At 34.3% G+C, this 19,279-nt stretch overlaps 1 protein-coding gene across 1 annotated transcript in view; it reads left to right on the forward strand.

Moving 5' to 3' along the window:
• Positions 1–15,006, forward strand: part of CFAP54 (cilia and flagella associated protein 54) — a 125,988-nt gene extending 110,982 nt beyond the window's left edge. The window contains 9 exon segments of the mRNA XM_031057539.1: positions 539–680; positions 2,782–2,818; positions 2,820–2,935; positions 4,186–4,379; positions 7,422–7,601; positions 8,813–8,910; positions 9,705–9,891; positions 11,244–11,321; positions 13,854–15,006. Coding sequence (XP_030913399.1) covers positions 539–680; positions 2,782–2,818; positions 2,820–2,935; positions 4,186–4,379; positions 7,422–7,601; positions 8,813–8,910; positions 9,705–9,891; positions 11,244–11,321; positions 13,854–13,973 — 1,152 coding nt within the window. The 3' untranslated portion in view covers positions 13,974–15,006.
• Positions 15,007–19,279: the final 4,273 nt, after the last annotated feature.

The raw sequence follows: 19,279 nt of genomic DNA on the forward strand, positions 1-19,279 counted from the left end.
GTAATTTTTTTTTTTTTTTTTTTTTTTTTTTTTTTTTTTTTTTTTTTTTTTTTTTTTACATTTCATCTTATTCTACTTACACAAGCAAATAAGGCAATATAAACAAGAATGTTAAGGTTTCCTGAAATTTCTGGAATAGGTTTTGTTTAATAAAATTAAAATGGGCGCTGAATAATGCATTTAATCTCTCTTGGATAGATATGATTCTGCTTACCTTAACTTTGATTCAGTGCAAATAAAATGGCATGTGACTTGATATGTGTGCACATGTATTTGACATGTGGACAGACACCAATGGCATCCAGATGAGGATATCTAGTTTGAAATCACTATGTAGTAATTAAGCTTTCAGCAGTAATGATAAATTTTGATATAATGTCTACCTTATGTCAGAAAGAAATAGAATATTTTCCTAACTATTAAAAATATATTATGTTGAATAATTAATTTTTTGTCCTCATCTGGCTACTCTAAGATATTAAAATCTAACTAAATTTTGTAGTGAATGAGTCCTGAATAAAATAAATGTTATTTTTAGGTCAGTGAAGTTATGCTTGCTTCTCAGCTGTTAATTGGAATGAAGAGTGTTAAAGAACTGAACATGAAGGATGAAGTCCAACAAAAAATCCCAGAATTTGCTTCTATGGATCTTTTTTCTTCATACAGAGATTTCATATCTGGTATTCCTTTATACATAGTAATATCAGAAAATTAAATAAATAGTAAGGCATATATGCCATGTAATCTATAATACATTTAATATCTAGTTTTAATTTATGAAAAATTATCAGTTATTTGTCAGTTTTATCAGCTTTGGAAAGTAAAAGCAAAAGTCTCATCATGCATAGAAATACAAAATATTAAGTAGAGACTTCATGGGTCTTTAAATATCAGCCTGTGCATGTGTTGAATATGTTAAGAAAAATTCATTGTTTGCATATTGTGATTCAGAAAGACAGAGTGCACATACTGCCATAATTTTGGATGCTCTTTTGTTACAGGACTTCCCCAGACATATAAAGTAGATATTGGCCTCCTTACCAGTCATCACTGCTTTTTTTTTTTTTTTCCCTCAAACATTGCCTTATAACTGGTGTTTTTCCCTAGGTATATTAGCTTTCGCTTGGAGAGTTTCAGTTTTACTCTTGATTTTGCAAGGAGATGTTGGTGTTGAATAGCTTCTCTCCCTGCATCATTCCCTAAAAAACTCAACCCAACCAGCGAAATAAAAACAAAACCACAAACAACAAAACCCACCAAAACTGACAAACTCAAACTCTTGCAAACTTTTCTGCCTGTGTGTACTGTCTTCTAAAAGTCAAAGTCAGTCAGAAACTTTCACTGTCTTTCCAGTCTAATGGATTATTATTTAGATATGCTTCCTATAGCTTGGTAGAGCTTTGCCTGCTTTATTTCTAAATTCTGCTTTTATTTTTCAGCTAAAGGAGTTGATGAAATGGAAGTTTTTGATCTAAAAAAACCTCAGCAGTGAAACTAGGAATTCTGAGATAATGAGTGCTAGATGTTATATAAACACAAAGGCAAAATATTCATGCTTATTTTTAAACAGGAAACCATTGATAGTGATAAAATTTTGGTTCAGTGACTTAATTTCAATTATCCCAAATGACTGACAAAGACTGAATTGCTCTGATTGATAGGTGCTGGAAAGCTGGACCATGTCTGCATACTGTACAGTGTTTAAACATATGTGTTTTGATTGGTTTATGAAAACAAGTGTTGTATGCTAAGACTTTCCATCTGATTGTTTTGTACTAGCTCCATTTGCTTATAATTACAGATATTTTTTTTCTTTTAGCAAATGCAACAGGTGTTTCTCCTGATAGTTCTGTTAGCCAATACAAAAACAATAGAAAACGTAGAAAAGCAATAGTAGGCCAAAATACAAAAATGTAAATTTAATTGTAAATTCTTAGCATAGCACACTAAATATTTTCTATAAAACTCTTGGTAAAAAACATATTTAAGTTTTCATCTATAGGACAATATGGCCATATTGGCATTGGCAGTGAAATGTCAGGAATAATAGAGACATTCACATTTTGTAGAAGCACTCATGATTATTGTCTAAAAGTTTACTGTTAGAAATCACTATAACAATGTTTGCTTGATTTGAAGTGAGAAACAGAGCTCAAGAGTTGTGCTTTTGAAAGAGCCATGTACTAATACAGTGAAAACCAGTATTGAATGTAAACAGTGATGCAGTGATATCTGTACTGATAATTTTTTTGTCTTTCTGCATAGGTACAACTTTTAGGCAGTACAAAAGAAAATATTATCTTTTGTTTTATTTCACAGTTAAGAGTATATCTCAGTGAAAATGTACATCCATTACCTTTCTATTCTGAGTTAGGGCCAACAAAACTGGGAAGTTCAGCTGCTGCAGTTATGATTGGTGATTCCTTGTGTTGGTTCCATTTAGTAAATGTCTTCTATTGAACAATGTGTAGGAATAATGGCTTCATATTCAAATTCAGAGAGAGAGAATGCACCTTGCTCTCTACTCCTTTTGAATTTCTTGCAAAGATTAGTAAGGTTCCTGCCTGTGATCTGAGAAACAATTTTCAGCTAATTTTAAGGCTATTTACTATTTCAACTTATGTTTAAAAAGAGTAAAAATAATTTTTCTTGTATGAAAAATATAAGCAGTTTCACAAGTTATACTTCTAGTTACAGATTAGTCAGTTCCAGCGCAATGCAGAAATGGCTTTTGAATTCTAACCACTTCATGTGTGTTCTTGAACTCTTATTGGATTTCAGATGGATACAATGTTATCTCTGAAACTCCCGAAGAATCTCAAAGAAACAGAAAGTCTTGTCACCGAGGCCAGCTGGAAGAAAGATACAATAACATGGGTTCTCATCATTCGCTACCACAATCATTTGAAAAGAATTTATAACACAATCCTACCTGGTACGCATTTTTATTTCCTTCCAGAAAACTGCTATAGATGAGATTCTGTTCTTGAGGGCAAAGAGTGTCAGATTTAAAGGCCATAATCTGAAGTAGCCTAATTTTTAGTTCCTTTAAATTATATAAATGCAAAAAATCTTCATGGAAATCCAGATTTATGTCAGTTTACACATGCTGCAAGTGAAGATATTACTACCTTTCTTCTTAGTTATTCATAAGCCTCCACAGTACAAGGAAGGCCTCCCTCAAAACTTAATTGTTATTACTACAACTGAAGCATTTCTAAAAAATTCATAATCTATATTTATTTTTAGTTCTAGAAAAATCAAGCTTAAGTCAGATCATAAATAAATTGGTTCAATTTGAGGTTCTGTTTTGGAGACCTGAGTGTAGGTAAATGGGAAGGCTGTGCACTATTAAATGTGTTTTGACTGAAACCCCAGATGTGATTTGCAAGCTTGGGTTATTTCACTGCAAATAGAACGTGGTAATAGATAGGACATTTCAAATAGACTAAGAATCCATTAATTGCAAGGCCTTCATACTGTGCACCTACATGTGATGGCCAGCTTTTGGATATACAAGTGATGGCCCAACAGGTGAGAACAAAACTATATTGTATATATAGGTGTTATATAGAGAGAAACCTAGCAACTCTGAAAATAACAATTCCAGAGAGGGCTGGGTTTTCTCCCTGCAGCATCAAATGAAAGTATTCTGGCTGAGCACTGAACTGGAAGGAAGGTATCTACAATTAAGTGTCAAAAGGTGCATGTAAACCTCAGCTGTAGTTACCTGTTGGGGAGCCTAGGGGGAAACTCAGCTGATCAGCCCCTAGCTGTGTAAACTGGGGTCTTAAGGGCTCTTAAAGCTGATTTTGACTGTGTTGAATAAATATGTGTTTATTCTAGTGGGTGCTTAAGCATCTAGTGAACCTACTGGTGCTTACACTTTGAGTTTAAGTACCTACACCTCAAAATTATACCTCCCATTTGATGCTACTTTATAATGTCTGGAGAGAGTTTGTTTCACTGTCTGATCACTGGTGAAAAATTACCAATAGCATAAGCTAGTAATATTTAAGGGCAATCAGTATAATTGTTGGAAATGCATTTATGTGATAATCTATTTACATATTTTATGATGCTTCCAAAATTTATGAATGTAGTGTATATGTAGTAACTTGACATTTTAATGACAAATAATGATGTAGTTTTAAAAATCTCTTTTAAAAACTGCCCCTAACCCAGGAGCTGGATCACTTTCTGGACGAGATGGACACCTTGGTTTGATTTCTGACACAGGAATTGTTCTACGCATAGCAGAAATGCATTCCTTCCTTGAAAAGTATTTGTTGGAATATTCATTGTGTTGTCCTGAGAATTTTCCAGCAGAACTACATGATGTAGAAATACCACTCAGTGATACAACTGATTCTTCAGAGGTACTTATATCCTTTCTAATGTTTCAAAAATATTATACTGGTATTTCATTCAGATTCTTGGTAATTCCATTGGTAATATTTCTGGGAGCACTATAGAAGAATGAAATTATATGCAGAGGATCAGTACAAAACCAAAATCCAGTGAAAGCAGTGAATTATGTAGTTAACAAATGCAAATACCCTTGTGTTATTCATTCCTGCAAAAATAATCTCCATCCCATAGCCAGTGTATTTAGACCCTAGAAGATTAAGCAGAATGATTTTTAAAAAGGTGTTTTTATTGGTTAATAAAGTTGGCTGTTACTCAGTAAGGGCTGAGATTTTAAATCTTTCATACCAAAAATGTCTTGATGTTAGTTTTGTAATATGTATGTACCAGTCTCTATATTGCTAATTTAGTCAATAATAAAAACATGACTTTCAAAAAATATGTACATTATATTTTATCAAAAGTTTTTTAAGGTCTTGTATTTCAGTTTTTTCACTGATTATCAACTGGCTAGAAAATAAACCTTTTTAGATCTCTGGCTTGTGAGCAGCCTATTTGAGCTTTCAAATGTAGGCAGCTCAGAATACATTACTCAGATAAATCTTGAATTAGAATTCTGGATTCTACGCTGACCATGGCACACGTTTTGAACATTGAATGAAATTTGTCTTTGAAGACCCGCTGTAAAAATAATTGTCTTCAAAGTTTCTCAGTCCCATGTCTTATATTAATAATTATCCTAATACTAAAAATTAAAATGAAAGATCAGTATATGTGGCTTATTTTTAGTTATTATATTCAGTATTAAATGGAGACAGGGGAGCCTTGAGGAGGGAAGTTGGTATGTTATAAAAATGAATAAAAATACTTCTGTGAAAGTAGCTTGTCTAGAGTTGGTGAACTTTCTGCAGTGTTGGACAGCATATCATTACTCATTTCCCAACAAAGAGCTGACTGTGCCACTGAATAAATTGTAAATATACAGTATGTGACATTTATAACAGCCATCATATATCAAAAATTATTTTATTCTGCTCCTTTTTTGACATAATTAGTATTACAGTATTCTAGAATAATAAGCTTCAGAGCTCACTGTCATGTTCATGATGGGTGCAAGGTGCATAATCATGTGTTAACTTCACTGTTGTAGACAGCTAACAAGCATAAAGCTCTTACTTTTTTAATTCTAAGATTCATTGATTTTTATCACAACATTTTTAGAAGCTTTAACTATCCAGAAGGTTATAGATGTTATTTAAAATGTAACTGTAATTTATTACTTTGAGTTGAACAGTACAAATAGATATACTTTTTGAAAGAATGAGTTTTATGTATGAAGTTGTTTCACTTATGTCTACCTCTGTAACCTAATTTTGACTCTTGAAGACTTTTTCTGGTCTGCTGACCAAAGAATTCAAATTACATTAGGTCTGTATTTAAAATTCTGGGCCCTGTTACATTTTTCATGCTTTTTTTTTTGTTCTGCTCCATAATAGTAAGTAGGTCTGGAAATACTTGACTAAGACAGTTTGTTTTCAGGCTTTTGAGAAAGTTGAATAGACAAATATTTTCGTATGTTATTCAGCAACTTACCAGTTTGACAACAGCAGTTGTAACATTCTTCTTCAAAAAGATTCAATATGAACAGAAACCCAAAGGATGCAGTTCAGTGAAAAAAAACCCCATAACAAACATTTTAGAAAGAAATATATAGCATAAACTGGAATTTTAAGAGCTCGATTTCAGAGGCACAGAATAAATTAAGTTCTTCCCATGTCCATATATGTGTTTTCTCCTAATTTTTTTCACAGTCCATGCTAGCAGGACAGTGATTCATTACTGAATTAGAAGAGGGCTGTAGTGAGTGGGTCCTCCATGCACAGCTCATGGCTTACCATGGGTTATGGCCGCTGAAGGCAAATCCGTGTGCTTGAATTTATGACTTCCACATGCCTGGATTCATCATTACCTTCACTTCTACTAAAGCTTCATGTGGGATGGTAACTGGCTTAATGGAATAAAATCAGATTATTGTGAAAAATCCATCTTTTGCTCACTTGGATTTACTGCCCTGTAGTTGTCATACGCTGACTTTTTTTGTAGAGCAAGTAGGTTAAATTCTCCATTTTTTCAGCAATGAATATTTGAAATTTGAGAAGAACTAACTTCACAGGAAGATGTTTTCAGTGTCCACATTTTGGAACCAGTGATGGAGACATTAGGCCTATTTCAAATAGCCTCCATGTTCCCTGAAGATGCGACTGTTTGGCCAGTGTTCTTTGCAGATCTGTGTAATACTTTAAAAAATAGAGATGGCGTGTTCAGCCTTTAAATCAAATATTTCACAATTTTAAGAAAAGGTTTTATTCATACATGAATGATGGCTGACAGCGTTCCTGCATTAATTCCCTGGTGAATGACAGCCAGCAGTAGCTATTTGATGAATGCCCTGCTAATGTTCCATATGTATTTTATAAAATACAACAAATCCTCACAAATTAAGTAGTTGAATTTTCAGCAGGTGTCACCCTTTGTTAGTTGCACAGCTGAGAAAACAGATAGGTAAGCATAAATAAAGCATTATTCTAACATGAAGAATCCTATTTTAATTATCAATATGTATACTTGACAAATTACTTTTTCATCACTAAATGTTGTATTATCAGTGCGCCAAATAATAGATTTGAGCCAAACCCATAATGCCATAATGATTTTGAGTCAAAGGCAACAATCATTGTGACTGTTGGTGTCTCTAAGTCAGCCCACAGATCCTTTGTATTAGCTTTAGAAATGTGTCATCACATAAGCATTGAAAAGTCTTAACTTAGTAAAAAGGACACCTTTAAAAACTACCCCTTTACCTAAATAAACATATATTTATGCTGGAATGAAAGTCATACCAATTCCAGTAGACATTAGATTATAACAGATTTTTCCTGTTTCAGAAAAATACAGAAAATATAGTTTAAACTTTAATTTATTTAAATGATGTAATTTAAATATTATTGAATATTATTATTTACTAAAAACTTAACATTTATTTTGTGTTTCAGATGTCTCTTGATATTTCTGAAATTACCTCAGAAGTGTCACATGTGAGAACAGCTTCTCCAGTTTCTGTTGCAGAATACGAGAAGACAGAGAGTAGGGCAACAGTTGCTCCAGATAGGGAAATTAACATTCAGTGGTACATTCCTCCTATGGCAAAGGAATCAAACGATACAGAAACTAAGGTATAACTAGAGCAAAGCAGTTCCTTAGGTAGTGGAGCAAATTAAGTCTCATTTCCAATGAATATTTGTGTTATGAGGTACCAGCTTTTTAATAGAATTATGGTGATAGGAAGAATTTATTTACTCTGCTGCAAAGCTGCTCTTTAAAAAAACAGAATGCCCTGACAGTTTTTTGTTGGCAAGACAAAAACCCACCTTTTTTCCCCCATATAGAGCTTCCAGGCTATACTGTATTTATGCCTGTTGTAAATCCCTGATGTCTTGAAGACCTCCACTCTAAGTTTGGGTAGACGTGACTGATACATTTGAATAATAGTTTGGTCGGAGACTCTTGGAAAAGCAAAGATGCACATATACAAGGAAAATGTGATTTTGTAAGCCTCATTTTCCTAAAAGATCAGACTGAAAATGAAAGATGAAAGAGATGAGAGGGTTACGGGACTATGAGAAACTATGACGTGGAATTTGTTCTGTCTTTACGCAAGGGAACAACGTGTAGGTAAAATTTCTGCTACAGCATTAGAAATCCATGATCTTAAACTTTCTGGCATAGCAGATATGTTTCTGAATTTCTATTAGACCCATTTATCTTTATTAGGAAACTGATAGAAACCCGGGGAGTTAATGTAAATAATGGACCTTTTAATGTGGTTTTGCAGGTTACTTTAGCATGACCATACAGATCAGTAGAAGACCAGAGACAACTCTTAAAACCAAACAATGTATGAATGCCATATTTTTGACATTTTCCATATAGTCAAAATATTCAGCTACCATTAGGAAGCATATTTTCAATTACACTAGTAAATACTTGCAGTGAAAGATGAGAACACTCTGCTTAATTTTCTTATATGGCTTTTTTAGATTGGTGAGTTATGCACACTTTATGGATTTAAACCTAGCATGATGACAGCCATGCATATGATTGACCAGGATCAGGACAATGCTGGGATGTTGATAGTGACATCGTGTGGTACACCTAATTTTCAAACCCATAGTAATAATATCCAATTTAATTAATTAAATGAATCTAAAACCTGTAAAAACTGAGTGTAGTACAAATTCATATGAAGTCACACACCTCTCTTTTTTGAAGGTCAATTATCTAAGGCTTCATCAGTACACCGTATTTGATATTTACTGTTCTCTTGTATCACTGAAATAGCTCAGGTCTACTGCATTACAGTTTACCCATCCCATCTCTCTTATAGGTTTTGTTGCTTTATGCTTATAATACAAACCCTATCAGGATTAGTGACATCAGTTCAACGTCTATGTTTTCAGGCTACTTGTGGATTCCATTGGCTAGGTAAATAATCACTGACTCTGTCCTGTTATTTCATGCTGTATTAAAGATCAATCAGCCATTTAGGATGAGAGAAAATAAAGTACAAAATATCAAAGAGCTGTAAATCTTTAAAAGCATTCATTTTTGCTTTTCAAAGATTTTTCACAGTAAAAATTCTAAGATGTCATACATGTGTTAAACTCATCCAAACAGTTGCTTGTTCAATGCATTCATTAGCATTTTAGTTTTGATTCTTAAAGAACCAAGTAACATATGCTAATTATATTGCACTGGCATAGCAATGTAGCAGATCTAAAAACTACTCCCAGCAGTTATTCCCATTCTCTCATTGAATCAACTACTTTCTCCATACCATATTACAACTCTAAGAAAGCAAGAATTTTTCTCAGTTGTAGCACTGGACTCTGCCCTTAATTTTACATCCTATGGCATTTTTTATTATTTCTTTCTTGTCATTCATCTAGTCTTAAAATTTTTGGAACTGCTTAGTGGGTGGAAGGGAAGAAGTAATGGGCAGCCTCTGCCACCCTGGTTGGATGAAAAAGCCATTTCTTGCAGAGGCATTCCTAAAATAATACTTCTGATTTTAATTTAAAAAGCTAATGCATTCTATATCTCCACTTTATTAAATGCAAAACTTATTTTTGTAAAATTATGCAAACAGTCTTAAAATGAAAGAAAATGTAGAACCTGATCAATATGTAATAAAAGCTAGATCAGTCTAATTATAACCTGGAAGCAACAAATATTGTTGTTTTATAGCAGTAATAATGAAAAACTTTGTCTTCTTTTAGAATTATTTCTTTAAGGGAGAAATTGTCTGATCTGAAGGAGCAAATTGAATTATCGATGCAAGCTTCTAAGAGCTTTTCAACTGCACGACGTACAAGTTTTCATGAGCAAAATGAAACTTTGAAAATAATTCCTTCGTTTAAACACAAGAGAAGTGATGCAAAAGTGCATCTCGATGGTAAAATAGAAGTAAGTGAGAACAGCTTGGCTCTTATATATGTTTGACTTGATTTAAGATGCCTGTTTTGGGGAAATAAATGATGGGCTACTTGGAAGGCAGACATAAAGGCAGGCGTTAAGCTTCCCTCGCCTCTTTAAAGAAAAGTTGAAATACTTTCACTCTTTATTTAATATTTAACTTTTCCTTATATATTACTTGTTGCTCTAGAAAAAAACCCGGGTATTTTCAACCTTTTCCTTGAAAATAAAGGCTACTTCTTCAGGTACATAGATTTGGAAACTGATACCTAATTTATAGTAATCTACGTATGCAAATCCTTGGCAATGTGCATGATGATCAACCCAAAAGCGCTTTTTAAACATCAGTTACACATCTTCAATGTAAAATGGGCAGTGGTGGTTTCTGAAATAAGAACCTTCTAATAAGGTTATTGAGAGATGACTAAAATTGGCATGGAGTTTATTTTCATTTTCTCTATGCCTTCCTCTTTTCTTTTTATTAGCAAGGCTGAATATGGTCCACAAGCAAATACTCTCCCCACATACACACACACAAAAGGTAATTTCAGAATTTTCCATGTGCTCTGTTTGAGATAATGTCATTGGAATAGAATGTTGCCACAGCATAAGTGCTACTTGATAAATGCCAAGGCAAAATAGACGTTTATTTTCAAAGTGGGAGACATTTATCATGTGACAGGATTCTTTTTATATCTATTATGTGAAATGATTAATGATGTAGAGGCTGTCATTTTGTCTGATGGATGCTGTGAAACAGTGACAATTGTGCACTGTGCCATTATTGCGAGGCTGTATTTTGACCAGCTTGGAGAACAAATGATATTTTGGCCAATCACTGTGTTCAGGAGGGTAGACAGAGCTGTCCTTTAGTGGATGTTTCTGATTACCTGAAGGTGTTTGCTCAAAATTTCATTAATGTATGTCAGTAATTGGTAAAAAATGTTTAGAATACTAATAAGATTAACATGTCATGCATTATACATGTATAAATATCATCTTGTCAGAGTGTTTGTTTATCATATCTTCAGTAAACACATAGCAAAAGTATGCTCAGTCACTGGATTTAAAACCTGAACCAGGAGCAATTTTGCCTCAGTAGAAACTGCAAGATTTGGGCATTGTGTTTGTACAGGAAACACTACTGTTTGTGTTGCAGAAAATTTATATTCATCAGCTAAGGTTTATTTTGCTGTGAATTCAATTAGAATAACCCAAAACTTGAATATTCTGAAAATTTTGTAAGGCTGAGCCATCTGTTAGCTTATCAGAGGAGACTGATAGTACAGCATATGTTTGTAGTACACAGATAGTACAAATTTCTTCTTGTTTTATACCATTAGGAAATTGCTAAAAGGTGTTTATCTGAAGTCAAAGCACTGCTTTCTGTTGATCCAGCCCTGTCCTCTCCATTAACTGAGGTATGTTGTTCTCATTAAGAGTAAAAATCTGTTTTCTAAAACAAAACAATTATTCAGTTAAACTATAACAAGGATTATACCACTAAGCATCTTCCCATTTTTTTCCTTATTTTGTTTTGGTTTTATTTTATCGTCTTTACAAATAAAATACAAATGTTCATGATTACAAACTGTGAATATCTTCACTGTTCATTAGAATCAACTTTTCATACACGCAAAAATGTATTAAAAGGGGATTTTTGCTCACAATGGTTAATACAGATTATTCACCACTCTCTGGTTATTGTTTACACAGACTCCAGTGAATTTCCATGATGGAATCGCCAAATGTAATTTCTTTCCATTCTTGCATTTTTGCAGTTATTCAGGTTTGATTATTCCATTTTCTTTAGCTTTCTCCGTCTTGCCCATGACATGTTTTGAGAGATAGCATGCAATTTTTTTGTCCCTGCTGATGGGACAAAGCATCTTATTCATGCTGTTTCCTAGTGCAGTCAGTATCCCAGAGGAGACTGTGGGAACTGGCCCATGGTGGGGAGCAGTGCTGTTCTCAGCCACCTTGGGGACATCAGGGAAGGACCACAGCTGCCAGGGCTCAAGGGACTCCACAGGAGATTCTGGAATCCACTGTAACTATCACTCCTTCAACTGATCCTCAAATATCTTGCCAGTAATTGTTCACAATGGAATGATAGTGGAAAAGGCATCCACTGTACTCTTCCAGTCAGAGAACTCTTCCTACCAGAACAGAATGTGACTTTTATCTGAGAACATTGGGCTAGTGCCTGTTACAGCAGAGAGAATCTGTCCTGTGTGTCCTGCAGCCCAGTACCTGAGAGTACACACTGCCCTTTGATACACATTGCACCATTCTTGCCACCCCTCGTTATCCATCCTGAAGTTCTCTCTCCAATGACTCCCAGGCCTTCATATCACACAATCTGGCTTAATCAATGCATCAGAATACACCACATCCCTTCTGCAAAGCTGTACTTTTCAGAGTCCCACTGAATTATCTTCCATGGTAGCAACATTTGATAGATTCATAGGGAAAGATAGAGACAAACTTTCACAGAATCATGAAAATTTCTGGAACTGTTTAAATTCTTGTGAATTCCTTTCACTTTGCCTGCTTCTATTTGTGGATCTACAATGGAAGAGAAGGAGCAGATTTAGTGATGTTCTTCTATTAAAAATATGATGTTTACTGCACTGATTTTATTCTCTCTCAATTCCACAACCAGGTGGAAAATCACAGAACTTTTCATCATGAAGTTTCAAATACAAACTTCAACCTAAGATGCTTTGAGATATGGTAGTTTTGGTTGAGCAGCTGAAGCCTAATCCTTCAAGAGGCTGAGGATCTTTGTTCTTCTCTGAAGCCAATAGAACTTGTAGGGTGATTAGCACTGCCTAATGTACAGCATATTTCACAGTAGCATTTCCAAACTTTCATGTAAGTTGTATGTGTGCATTAGCCAGAGACAGAAAGCTCAGGGAGCTCTATGTACACCACAGAATAGTACATTCCCTTTGTTTTCAAGCATGGAGGAGAAGGCAGCAGATACATTTCTTATATGTAGTTTTTCACCATTTTCCCCCACGAAACACTTTTCTGTTGCTCATCATCTGGTGAATTAATTGGGCAAAGTCAGTTCTAATTTGTAGTCTTTGTTTTCTCATTGTCTGAGCTGTCACTCTTCTGTCGTGTTGCCACTTTTTCTTCTTTGATTCTGTTTTTTCTCTCTGTGTCTTACAGTGCTTTTGATTCAGTCCTGAATTATATTTATAAATGGAACAAGCGCGTTTTCACTGAATTATTCATTTAAAATTATTTGACTCTTCATGTTTTAAGAATAAAGAATTATCAGCCTACTTGGTTTTAATGCTCTTTAATGAGTAGCTATGTCCTTGAGAGAGATATAGTGTTTGGAAGCTCCAGTCTTAAACATTAGAAGTAAATTTATAAATAAAATAATTGCATTAAAAATTAACCTCCCTATGTAATTTATTCTAGTCATCTCTGTCTTCAATTGTTTTTTGTTGATACCTAAATCAGTTAAATAGTTCTCTGTATTCAATGGACACTCAAACAAGTTTACAGTTGCCCTCTATTTCACCTTTTACTGTTAGCTCAATTCCTTCATTTTCTCATCTTAGGAAAAGCCTTCCAAATTACTAACCAAACTTGCTGCTCTTCATTTTGCCTACAGATGGTCATGATAAACTTTGTGAGCAAGACTGTTCATAAAAGTTTCTTCCCTTGAATCCTGTTTTACTAGTTTCCTGCAAGAAATGTCATTAACCACAAATTTGTACCCAGGCAATAAATATTCCTAACATATTCATTGGTTGTATTTCAGAAATCTGATTTTATATGAAACTATTGGTATAGATGTGTATACATATATTGGTATATATGATTTTATATGAAACTATTGGTATACACGTGTGTATATATATATTGGTATATATGTACTTTTTGGTACCTCTAAGCTTAATAAAGTTATTAATTTAGTTTTTTTTTTCCAGATCCCATTTGATGTTACTTTGCAATCAATAGCAAATTTGAAAGATATGTTTGATCTTGCCAATGGATGTATAATAACTGATGGAAGTCTTTTCAATTGGATCATTTCTCTGCTTCGCTAAATGCTATTTTGCAATAACTTCATCAGTTACTAGCTGAATGCTACAGACTTAGACTTAAGTTCTAGTGTTAATATAACAACTTCATTAATCACACCAGGATTTGGCTCCTGTTATGTTCTATAATTTTCACTTTTAGGTTATTTCCAATTATTAAAGCATTAGTAGTTTTTAACATAAAAATATATTTTTAGGAATTTAATATTTTTAAAGTAGTTTCTTTGTAAGAGGATTCTCTAGCTATTCAATAATTTCTTATTGTTTAGAAAAGCTGAATAGGTTTGTAGTCTTCTAGTTCCTGCTAATAGATATTCCTTTTCCCCTTGAAGTTGTATTCTCATCAGCAATTTTTAAATTGTTTTTTGCAGTTATCAAAAGTTGGTATTATTTCTGAAGTTGTGAATTTTTTTGGGGCTAAAATGATCACTGAGTTTATTCTCTTATTCATCTGTTTGGAAACTAGCATTTCAGGTTGTTGAGGGTGCAAGTGATCACTCAGATGTCTTCATAATTTCAAAGCATTAAAAAAAAACCAAACAAACCCCCCCAACAAATAAACAACTCCCTCCCCCACAAAAGGCAGTACAAAAAATAAAATGGTACAATACTGAATATTCTTTATATAATTCTAAAAAGCTAAGGGAACCTTTCTGAATGTTGCTGTAAATATTATTTTAAAGTGCTCAAGAAATACAAATGAGTCCTAACAACAACCACCTGAGGCAATATGCTCAAGCATATTCTCCATCTCAATGGGTGGAGCATCTGAAATGCTCCAGTGACTGAGATGGAGAATTTGACATGAACGAGTGAATTAGCAGACCAGAGAGGGGTCATGGCCCTTTGGTTTTGCTCACATCCCAAAGCCAGGCATTCCTTTGTTACTTGGAATTATTTGTTTGCAACAAACAGCAAAAAACCCCAGGACATTTGGGCAGGAATCCTATGAGACTTGTCCTATGAGTAGTTATGGTTTTGTATTTGCAGGAAAATTCAGCATTAATGGTTACCATTCCTGGGCTCATTTCCTGTGAAAAATGCCAGTCCCTTTCACTTCACTTCCCTGTACTGTTGCCCCATGATAAAACAATAAACTTTTTTGAGCTATTTGGAAATTGCAGATTTACCTTGGCTTGTGCTTTTCAGAAAAATGTTACCTGGTTGAGTTTCTTTTAGGGAGGAAGAGGGACAGAGAGGTAAGATTCTGAATAATGTGTATCCTAAATGTGATGAGTGTGGGAAGAAAGGGAATAAAGTTCATTCCTATTTCTCTTTGCTCCTATAAAAGAAAGAAGACTGGATGTATTTGTGTTATGTGTAGCTGTTTAAAAGTTGTGCTGTTTTTTATTTTGTGTACACTTTTCTGGAATGCTGTAGGTAGTAGGAAAATTAGAAGGATTATGATACAATGATGAAAAGAAGGGGAAAAGGGAGTAATTGATAGGGTGGTTATTTTTGCAAGACAATTTTAAAACTGAGTCAGTATGATTATCTAACTTGACTGCCTAACAGCCAGTTTGGAGGAGAAACTCCTTAGCATTATTCTTTCATTAAAAGAATTTATTATTCTGCAGTTGTTCAAAAAGCAGGAAAGATAAAAATTGACATTACTCGTTTTTCTTTTACAAGGAACAAGTAGAAAATTGCAGCTTTTAAAAAACAAACAAACAAACAAGGTATTCTGTCTTTTGTTGTGCTTTGTACAAACTAAAAACCTGTCTTTTTTTGTTTGGGGTCACCTTGAGGATTGTCATAGGACTTTTATGCAGCTTAATTAATATTTGTAAAACATGCTATAGGCATCAGGTGAAAATGCAAGAGAAGTTCTGTTACAGACAAGGTGTTTTTTCAGTGCTGCCTGTCTGGACCTTGTTATATTTCCTGTACTTGAAAGAGAAATATTAAATAAAAGCCTTTACCTATTCATTTAAAATACATTACCATACTTACTTTCCTATAATACATATTTTCTAAGATTTTTGTTTTAAAGAAAAATATTATCCTTTAACACCGCACAATGAAATAATAACATTAAAATGTTGACCTCACTGTATCCATAGCAGCAGATTTTATTCTCATAAATACAAGATAAAGTATTCAATGCAGGTTTCAGAGGAAACATTGGAGAAAACATTTTTCTTTTAGCATATAATTAAACTCTTTAGTTAAAATCTGCTTGTATGGAGGGAAGCTCATATCTGATGTCTCCAGTAATCACACAGAAAAAAAGTATAAAAGCAATTGCAAAGCAAGTTATTTCTTGGTTATCTATTGCAGTAGTTGGGTGGGGTTTTTGTCCTTACCAGTAAATGGAGACTAAATATGTGAAACCAGAATAGATTTGTGTCAGCACCATGCTGAATTAGATTTGCATAGAATACTTGTCTGTGTCACTGTCTCCAAAATTAAAAAGGAAGAGGAGGAAGGAGGATTTCATTTTGTAAGGGAAGACCTTCCTGCTATGGGAAGTTCTTGTCTATGATCTGCCCCATACAACAATGCCAAAGAGCTACTATTGACAGCTATTGACAGCTTTGAACCCCTGGCATGTTCACCAATTCTTTTCAAATTTTAACAGAAATATTTCTCCATTCTACATCTGTGGAAGGAATGGATAGTGCTTCCCTATCTGATAAATCATGGTATGGGGCAAGGAGAAAGAGAAAGAGAGAGCTAGAGGGAGAGCACATTGTGGGGAGAAATTGAAAGATTCTGAAAAGAATGACATTTTATCTTCAGTGCATCCCCTTGGGTGAGGGACTGGAAAGACCTATGAGAAACTAAAGAATAGTAAAAAGAGGCGTTTGGGGTTTTTAAATTATTTCAGTATTTTCTGTTATGTGAACTGAATGAAGCAAAAATACTGAGGAAAAAAACCAGTTTCTGGCCCTGTAATTAAAAATTGTATTATCAAGAACATGCTGGAGCTCAAATTGAATTTGAACAGGGAGCTTAAGAGTGAAAGGTCTGAATGGATTTTAGAATATTTCAGTTTTCAAATACTGTTTCAATATAGTTTTAAGTTATATTGGTGCCTTGAAAGATGTTCTATATTCAAGGCATTCACAGGATTTCTCATGCCTACAAATATATAGTAACTTGAAATTATTTCTGGTTAAATTAATTTTATGATGTGGAAATCAGTAATTTCACACAGATTTATACAATTGTATGTGACTGGTTTTTAAATTCCACTACAGCTACAATTTACAATAATTTTTTGTTGTCCAAAGAATGTATCCATTTTCTGGATGACATGAATCTAACAAAATAATCCTAGTAATTACCCTCACTATGCCTCAGTTTCTTTATCTGAAGATAACAGTAATCCCCTCATCAGTGAGGGATTTTAAGTTTTCTGCATCAACATTTGGAGAATATTTTCAGATCCTTGAGTGAAAGAGGAAGGCTATTTATGTTATTATTCAGTTGAGACATGCTGCAATGGAACAGTCATTTGTTTCCAGTCCATTTCAGTGAAATCCAAGAAGGAAGATTCTTTAAAATAATAATGATGGAGTTAGAATTAATTGTTGGCTAATATGCTGAACTAATTAAGCCAGAAGAGAGATCCATTTATGCTTGCCAAAGGTTTTCTTTGAGTTAAAGATACTGAGAACATCATTAAATGAGAGAAGTGAAAATATGAAGCATAGGTTAATCTTTAAAACAGAGTGGGTGAAAGGGTCCAGAGGCAAGTGATGAAGTCAAATATTTACCACTGCAATTTAATTTTCCACTTTGAAACCCCAGAGATAATTAGAATTATTCTCATTTATCTACCATCTCAGCATGATTTAGGATTCTACTTAATGTGCAAAGAAAAAAAGAAGGGCTGTGCTGAAGCAAATGGTGCCAAAACTCTCAGTGTGGAAGCAGCATACGCTACCTAAGAAATAATCACAAGCTGACTGAGCCAGCCCTGTGTGGAGTATAGTCCTGTGTGGAGGCTGAAAGTCTCTGAATACACAGAGCACCTGCAGGGCTGGTTTAGCTCCTGGCCAGACATTCAGAGTTGAAAAGTACATTTCAGCAGCCACCAAAAAATTTCAATGCCCTAGGCAAAGCTCCTTGCTTCTTGGCAGTGATAGTTGTTTCATTCCCTGTGAATTCTGCAGGATACAGTTACTACACAGCAGAGCTAGCAGTGAAAGTCAAGATCCTATCCATCATATGAAATTACTCTATATATTTTATCATCATCCAATGTGCAGTGTATTAATTATCTCTGTCATATTCCTACAATTCCACTACCAAATGGGATAATACCAACTTTTAAGTGGTTTCCAAACTGCTCAAAAACACAATTATAACCATAAAGAAATTCAGGCCTTTTTTTCCCTGGTGTCCTGACTGGTCTAACTCCCCTGGAACTCTGTGGCTTGTCCTTCAGAAACTAATGTCACTGCCCCTACAATGAAAACCTTGTTTATGGGCAAAGAGGAAACCTATGGATGTTTAAAGGCAAAAATGTATTAGCATAATTGAAATCTTAGCCTAATCCAAGAATTGTTATCAACCCAGATCTAATTATTATGGGAAAAGCAAGAATATTTCTATGTGCAAAAAGTTTAATAATAATAATAATACAGTTAAAATATTATATAATCTGTTTTTGCCTCTCTTTACTTGTGTATTGCTCACACTTCCACTGTTTTTACATCCTTGCACAATTGCTGGGAATGCCCTGCCTTGCACAGGTGGCCTTTCAGCAACAACACCACTTTGGCTTTAAGGATTGGGCTTCTAGCTGCAGTCCTTTCCCCAAACAGGATACACCAACGTGTCCCAATGGTTCCTTACAAATACCAAGAACAAGCACAGCACAGGTACTAGCATGAAAAATGCCAGCAAAATCCTGCCAGCAGGAAAAACTGATTTAACTGAGGGGCTGTTACAGAATGAAGCAAAACATGCTGATCATGTTTATTTAAAATGCCCCAAATTTTTAATTGTTTAAGGCTTCAGGCTTTGTTAGGCAGGTGCTCACCTATCTCTCTGTAAAATCAGTTGTGCTCCACAGAGGAGATAAGGAAAAAAAGCCAGAGGATATGGCTGTGGTAAAGAAAAGGTTTTAGATTCTCTCTGTACTGAAGCTGGGATGGAATAACAAGTGCTGGCCTCAGAAGTGAAACAGGACAGGTTTAGCAGCAAATTAGGACTATAAAGTAGAGTGAGGGTAGAAGAATGCTGTGGATCCCTTAGCACTCAGCTGAGAAGGCAGGTGGTTGAATATGTAAATTATGACTAATGATTGCTTAATGAGGATTAATAGATGCAATAAAGACAAGATCCTCATTGCTGTAGGG

Source organism: Geospiza fortis, unplaced genomic scaffold, assembly GCF_000277835.1.
Source record: "Geospiza fortis unplaced genomic scaffold, GeoFor_1.0 scaffold186, whole genome shotgun sequence".
NCBI classification, from domain to species: domain Eukaryota; kingdom Metazoa; phylum Chordata; class Aves; order Passeriformes; family Thraupidae; genus Geospiza; species Geospiza fortis.